Source organism: Acanthochromis polyacanthus, chromosome 4 (assembly GCF_021347895.1).
Source record: "Acanthochromis polyacanthus isolate Apoly-LR-REF ecotype Palm Island chromosome 4, KAUST_Apoly_ChrSc, whole genome shotgun sequence".
In the NCBI taxonomy this organism is placed as follows: Eukaryota; Metazoa; Chordata; class Actinopteri; family Pomacentridae; genus Acanthochromis; species Acanthochromis polyacanthus.
Window position 1 is genome coordinate 433,062 of NC_067116.1, and position 7,390 is coordinate 440,451.

The 7,390-nt window shown below is 43.0% G+C and overlaps 1 protein-coding gene across 1 annotated transcript; it reads left to right on the forward strand.

The window, feature by feature from the left end:
* The first annotated feature begins 236 nt into the window (after positions 1-236).
* On the forward strand, positions 237-6,511 carry LOC127533708 (NLR family CARD domain-containing protein 3-like). The gene is made up of 8 exons (XM_051947443.1): positions 237-715; positions 1,654-1,761; positions 3,009-3,081; positions 3,242-3,470; positions 3,652-5,437; positions 5,515-5,688; positions 5,986-6,231; positions 6,340-6,511. Exons 1-8 carry the CDS (start codon positions 627-629, stop codon positions 6,509-6,511), a joined length of 2,877 nt encoding a protein of 958 aa, XP_051803403.1. The 5' UTR covers positions 237-626.
* The last annotated feature ends 879 nt before the right edge of the window (positions 6,512-7,390 follow it).

Sequence of the window (7,390 nt, forward strand, 5' to 3'; positions counted from 1 at the left end):
TTGAGTGACATGAAAAAGGTTGAATGTAGAAATAATGGGTCACATGAAATGAGTGGGAATCAGCCTGTAAAATGTGCTCTTATTGTGAAAGTCTGCCTGCTGCTTCCTCATAGGTGGAGTCCTGACTGGTTCCAGGAAACAGATCACCTGTCTGAGCGTCCAGGAGTGGACTGGAAACTTTCTTCTTCTTCTTCTTCAGCGCTTTGAATAAAGTGTAAGTTTGCTTTGTTTGCTGCTGTAACTTCAGTAATGTTGCTGTTTGTTTCTGCTCTGTCATGTTTCTACATGTTCACTTCTTATTTCAGCACAAACTGTGGATGACTGCTGTTTAAACATGGATCAATATGATTATTAGCTTATTGATTGACTGCAATCAGTCAATATTTCTCTGAGATTATTGATGGACTTGAGTCAGTTTGATGAGCTGCTGATGTTTCTTTGTTGTTTTGTCTTTCTGACTTTGGGTTTGTGGGTGAGTCTCTGCAGCTCCATGACTCCATCTGCTGGACTGATAGTAGAAGTGCAGCAGCTGATCTTCTCCAGGAGGATCTGAGTGGATGAATGATGTTTGTTTCCTGTGCAGGTGAAGGTAGAAAGTGTGTGTGAGCTGCTGTGAGTTGAGCATCATGGATGAGTGTGAGGACAGAGAGGAGGGAGTCCCTCCCTCTAAAAGCTCTCTGTGTGGGGAACAGGAGAACCAGAGCAAAGCTCAGAGGTGAGAGCACCATCTGTAACTGTCCAGGACTCTGCTGCATGTCAGAGCTCAGCATCACATCACTGCTGCATCATTATTGACAGGAATCCACCTGGACCTGGACCTGGACCTGGATCTGAACCTGGATCCAGCTGTGTGTCCTTCAAGAGTGATGAGTCTAATGATCGCTTCATTAACTTTAAAGGAGAACCAGGTCCTGAAGTAAGAGGAAAGAAGAAGTAAGCTGTGAAATCAAACTACTGACTGTTGTGTCAAATGTTCTGTCATTGTTCTAAATATGTTCCATCATTAAATCACTCTGAAACTTTGCTACATGATTTTTCCTTCCTGGTGGTTTTCCTCTCTGTTTACCAGAATCCATCAGAGACCAGAGTCCTCTGGATCTGGACCTCCATCCAGCTGTGTGTCCTTCAAGAGTGACCGGTCTATGGGTCGTCTTGTTGACTTTAAAGGAGAACCAGGTCCTGCTGCAGAGAGGTAAGATGTTCAGAACAAGGTTTCAGAGCTGCTAGTTTGATAGCAGATTGGCTCCTCATCAAACAGAACAAATGTTTTGAAGAAGTGATGCTAATAACGTGAACATCATCCATAGAGACATTAAAAACAGAAGCAGGTGGATCACAGCAAGAACTCTGAGTTCACTAAAATATCAAGAAATAGTTTTACTGGACAAAACTCCAGTTCTGTGATCATAAAAGCCTTGATAGCCTACATGTTAACCTCTATCTTAGCCTGTCTGTTAGCCTGTCTGTTAGCCTGTACGTTAGCCTACATGTTAGCCTGTACATTAGCCTACATATTGGTCTGTATGTTAGCCTGTCTGTTAGCCTGCATGTTAGCCTGTACGTTAGCCTACATGTTAGCCTGTACATTAGCCTACATGACTCTGCTGCATGTCAGAACTCAGCATCACATCACTGCTGCATCATTATTGACAGGAATCCACCTGGACCTAGATCTGCATCCAGCTGTGTGTCCTTCAAGAGTGACCGGTCTAAGGGTCTTTCTCTTTATTTCAAAAGAGGACCACGTCCTGCTGCAGAGAGGTAAGATGTTCAGAACAAAGACTATGCTGCCAGTGGAGTTTGTCTGGAATAGAATAGAACAGAATTAAAAAATAATAATAATAATAGAATAACTCACCAGAACATACACTAGTTGGTGCACATTATGACTGAAATTATGATACAAAAAGCCTCATCGTCAGACTGATAAAAAACAAAGGAACAGTTATTCTAAAAAAAAAAATCAATGAATGCATGTAAAAAGACTATCTTTGCATAATATATATATAAATATCTATATATAAATATACACACACACACACACATCTGCTCATATTTATTGGACAGTGAAGATGCAGCAGCAGTATTTCACATAACAACCAATGGAATGAGAGGAACGCAGCTTTTGCTCTCAACCAAACTAAAATCACTAGCCAATGGAAGTAGAGTGGGGGCGGGTCTTAGAAAGACGTTGAGATCCAGCTGCAGGTGAGTCCGTTGTTGTCATGGTTACAGTAACGCTGTGGTGCTATCTGGCAGTGATACAGAACTCTAACAAATTCATGGATCCAGACTATAAGCGGCATCACTGCTAAAATCTGATCACTTGGTCCTTGAGTCATTTCTGAGCTCTCTGAAAATTTCATCCAAATCCCTTGGTCCACTTTTTTTGAGTAAAATTGCACACAGACAAATAGACGGCAGGACAAACGTACGATCGTCACAGTAACTCCGCCGTGTTCCTTGGTGGAGTTCAAATAAACGGTGCATCCAGATAGCTCAACACAGCGTCCTGGGTTGGATTCCAGCTCTTTACTGCATGTCTTCCCCTCATTCTGCTCCCTGCTTTCCTGTCTGCCTCTCCACTCTGACTATCAAATAAAGCCAACAAAAGACCACAAACATAACTTTAAAAACTAAATAAAGAAATGGTATTTTTTTTGGCGCTGTAACTGTTTACATGGTTGTATTTCAGAATAAATAGTGCAAATGGTGCTTAAAAGGGGGGTCAGTGTCCTTTTCCATGTCTGTTACTGATTAGTTGCGAAACATATTTGCACCATGTTGTAGTCAGATGGAGTACTACCTCCACCTACTGACCTTTTTGGTGTTCCTATAATCTGTAGTCTGACTTTGTGAAGGCACACAGCTGAATTTCTTTCTAGTTAGTGAGATTGTACCCCGACCCAAAAGCAAAAAAGTTCAGGCTGAGGATTATTTTTCACTTTAAGCCCTGTAGATGTCTCTGTGTGATAAAGTGAGAGTTAACTGTTGATGTTGATCCACAGAGTGGAGCAGCAGAACTCAGAGGTTCCCAGAGCTCAGTCTGTCCAGCAGCATCACCTGGACTCCATATTCATGGTGAGTTCATGGACAACAAGTTGTTCTCCATCTGTTGTGTTCAGACATCTCCATGCTGCTCTTTGTAGACCAGTGGACTGTCAGTGTGTCCAACATGGATCTGATGTTTGGCTCCATGATTTGACTCTGATGGACTCATTGACACATTTCTCTGTTCCAGCTGCTGGAGGACAACATGGTGACTTTTGTGAAGAAGGAGCTGAAGAAGATGCAGAAGCTTGTGAGTCCAGATTACCCAGAATGCTCCTCAGAGAGTCAGAGGGAGGATGAGGAGGAGTTGGAGGGTGATGATGAAGATGAGAGGAGCAGCAGAGAGATGTTTGAGCAGATCACAGTGTTGTTCCTGAGGAGGATGAAGCAGGAGAAGCTGGCTGACCGTCTGCAGAGCAGTAAGAGGATTTGTGTAAAGACTGAAGCTGCTGATCAACAGAATATTTACTAAAGTCTCAGAATATCTTCACACAATCAGTCTTTAGGGGACAAACTGTCACCTTCACTTTATTGCTACTTTGGTGCTTTAATATCCAGGTTACTTCTGCTTCACTCTTTCTTTCTTGTGTTTTCATTCAGAACTTGCTGCTGGAGTTTGTGGACGTGAACTTAAACGTGGTCTGAAGAAGAAGTTCCAGAGAGTGTTTGAGGGCATCGCTAAAGCAGGACAGAAGACCCTCCTGAATGAGATCTACACAGAGCTGTACATCACAGAGGGAGGGACTGCAGAGGTCAATGATGAACATGAGGTCAGACAGATTGAAGCAGCATCCAGGAAAGCAGACAGAGCAGAAAGAAGCATCAGAGCAGAAGACATCTTTAGAGGCTCACCTGGAAGAGATGGACCAATCAGAACAGTGATGACAAAGGGAGTGGCTGGCATCGGGAAAACAGTGTTAACACAGAAGGTGACTCTGGACTGGGCTGAAGACAAAAGCAACCAGGATATCCACTTCATGTTTCCATTGACTTTCAGAGAGCTGAATGTGGTGAAAGAGAGAAAGTTCAGCTTGATGGAACTTGTTCATCACTTCTTCAGAGAAACCAAAGCAGCAGGAATCTGCAGCTTTGAACACTTTCAGGTTGTGTTGATCTTTGACGGTCTGGATGAGTGTCGCCTTCCTCTGGACTTCCACAACAATGAGGTCCTGACTGATGTTAGAGAGTCCACCTCAGTGGATGTGCTGCTGACAAACCTGATCAGGGGGAATCTGCTTCCCTCTGCTCGCCTCTGGATAACCACACGACCTGCAGCAGCCAATCAGATCCCTCCTGACTGTGTGGACATGGTGACGGAGGTCAGAGGGTTCACCGACCCACAGAAGGAGGAGTACTTCAGGAAGAGATTCAGAGATGAGGAGCAGGCCAGCAGCATCATCTCCCACATGAAGAAGTCACGAAGCCTCCACATCATGTGCCACATCCCAGTGTTCTGCTGGATCACTGCTACAGTTCTGGAGGAGCTGCTGAGAAGCAGAGAGGGAGGAGATCTGCCCAGAACCCTGACTGAGATGTTCATCCACCACCTGGTGGTTCAGGCCAAAGTCAAGAAGGTCAAGTATGATGGAGGAGCTGAGACAGATCCACACTGGAGTCCAGACAGCAGGAGGATGATTGAGTCTCTGGGAAAACTGGCTTTTGATCAGCTGCAGAAAGGAAACCTGATCTTCTATGAGTCCGACCTGACAGAGTGTGGCATCGATATGAGAGCAGCCTCAGTGTACTCAGGAGTGTTCACACAGATCTTTAAAGAGGAGAGAGGGCTGTACCAGGACAAGGTGTTCTGCTTCGTCCATCTGAGCGTTCATGAGTTTCTGGCTGCTCTTTATGTCCATCAGACCTTCATCGACTCTGAAATCAACTTGCTGGAAGAACTACAACAAACAACCTTCAACAAACCTGATCTAACAGGTTTCTACCAGAGAGCTGTGGACGAGGCCTTACAGAGTCCAAACGGACACCTGGACTTGTTCCTGCGCTTCCTCCTGGGTCTGTCACTGCCGACCAATCAGAATCTCCTACGAGGCCTGCTGACACAGACAGGAAGTAGCTCACAGACCAATCAGGAAACAGTGGAGTACATCAAGGAGAAGATCAGTGAGAATGTGTCTGCAGAGAGAAGCATCAATCTGTTCCACTGTCTGAATGAACTGAACGATGTTTCTCTAGTGGAGGAGATCCAACAGTCCCTGAGATCAGGACGTCTGTCCACAGATGAACTGTCTCCTGCTCAGTGGTCAGCTCTGGGCTTCATCTTACTGTCATCAGAAGAACATCTGGACGTGTTTGACCTGAAGAAATACTCTGCTTCAGAGGAGGTTCTTCTGAGGCTGCTTCCAGTGGTCAAAGCCTCCAAGAAAGTTGTGTAAGTAGTTGGAGACTGAAGATCCTTTTTCATTTTGGTGCTGTTACATCAGTATAATCTGGTTTTTGTCTCTTCAGACTGAGTGGCTGTAATCTGTCAGAGAGAAGCTGTGGAGCTCTGTCCTCAGTCCTCAGCTCCCAGTCCTCCAGTGTGACAGAGCTGGACCTGACTAACAACAACCTGCAGGATTCAGGAGTGGAGAGTCTTTCTGCTGGACTGGAGAGTCCACACTGTAAACTGGAAGCTCTCAGGTCAGGACTCACACTTTGAAACTGATGTGATTTCTATCAGTGGATAAACAGCTAACCTGAGTACAATCATTTCTGCTGATGGGATTCATCAAATGAGCTTTTACTGAACTTGTGCAGGACTTTGTCAGGGTTTATTTTTGACATGATTAAATCCCACTAATCATTGCTGAGATTGTTGATTTTCTTGAGACGCATGAAATGTGCAGCAAAATGTATCTGAAAGACAAAGAAGAAAAGAGAGAGAGAAACATCCATCCAAGTGTTGTCCATCAGGTTTGTGTTGTTTTGTGTGTGCAGGCTGTCAGGCTGTCTGGTCACAGAGGAAGGCTGTGCTTCTCTGGCCTCAGCTCTGAGCTTGAAGACCTCAAATCTGAGAGAGCTGGACCTGAGCTACAACCATCCAGGAGACTCAGGAGAGAAGATGCTGAGAGCTAAAGTGGAAGATCCACACTGTAGACTGGAAACACTGAGGTACAGACAGACAGACACTCTGAGGTACAGACAGACAGACACTCTGAGGTACAGACAGACAGACACTCTGAGGTACAGACAGACAGACACTCTGAGGTACAGACAGACAGACACTCTGAGGTACAGACAGACACTCTGAGGTACAGACAGACACTCTGAGGTACAGACAGACACTCTGAGGTACAGACAGACAGACACTCTGAGGTACAGACAGACAGACACTCTGAGGTACAGACAGACAGACACTCTCACTAAACTATCAGCCTACCTCACAACAAAGAGTGGAAGCAGAAGAATACTGTTAGCTCAGCTATGCACCATGACGGAAAGGAAGGGGAAACTGTTAGCCTAGCTTAGCTCAAAGACACGAAGCAGGATAAACTTTTATTTTTAAATGTATTTTAAAAAGTCACAGGTAACATCCAACATCAACATGATATTGAAACAAACAGTGACAGAGTTAACAAAAATCACTTTGAAGGAAGAAAGGAAACAAAAAAAAACAGCTGAGCAAATTTAAACATTTATAGCAAATTAAATATTTTACAAATGTAAACAGTTTTTATTGCTTTCTGGTTATCAGATATTTATTTATTGACTTTAAATAATATTCAAATTCTTTATGGAAGACAAGATAATTTGTCTTTTGATTACTGAATTTTGCTTTATGAATGTGAAATTTTACTAATATTAATATGAGATTGATGATAAAGGCCTTGTCTTTTTCATATCCATCCTGTGCATAAACTCCAAAAATGATGTTTGTAGAACAAATCAATCTGCAGATTTAGTTTTTCTGAACAAAATTTTTAAATTTCCTTCCATATTTTTCTGCTGTAGCTTCAATACCAAAAAAATGTGGAACTGTTTAATTTCATTTCATTTATTAATTTCAGGCTCACCACCATTTTTTTTTTTTTGGTTTGGAGCACAAACGTTTACGTAACAAAACAAAACATGGCAAAGTATGTTACTTTAACAGAGGTAGGACATTTTTCAAAAAGGCGCTGAGCCTCCAGATAATATTTGTATTTTTGTTCTGCATTAGATATATAAATTTAAACATAGAAGGATGCCTTACATAGAAATTAGGTAGGTATTGTGTCCTGTAACGCACAACATCAGGGTTCACACATTCAAACAGTAAATGAAATTCATCTCCAAATTTTCTTTCATTGCAAAGGTGACACAAACAAAGTTTTTTTTATCTATTCCTTTGTAACATCCAACA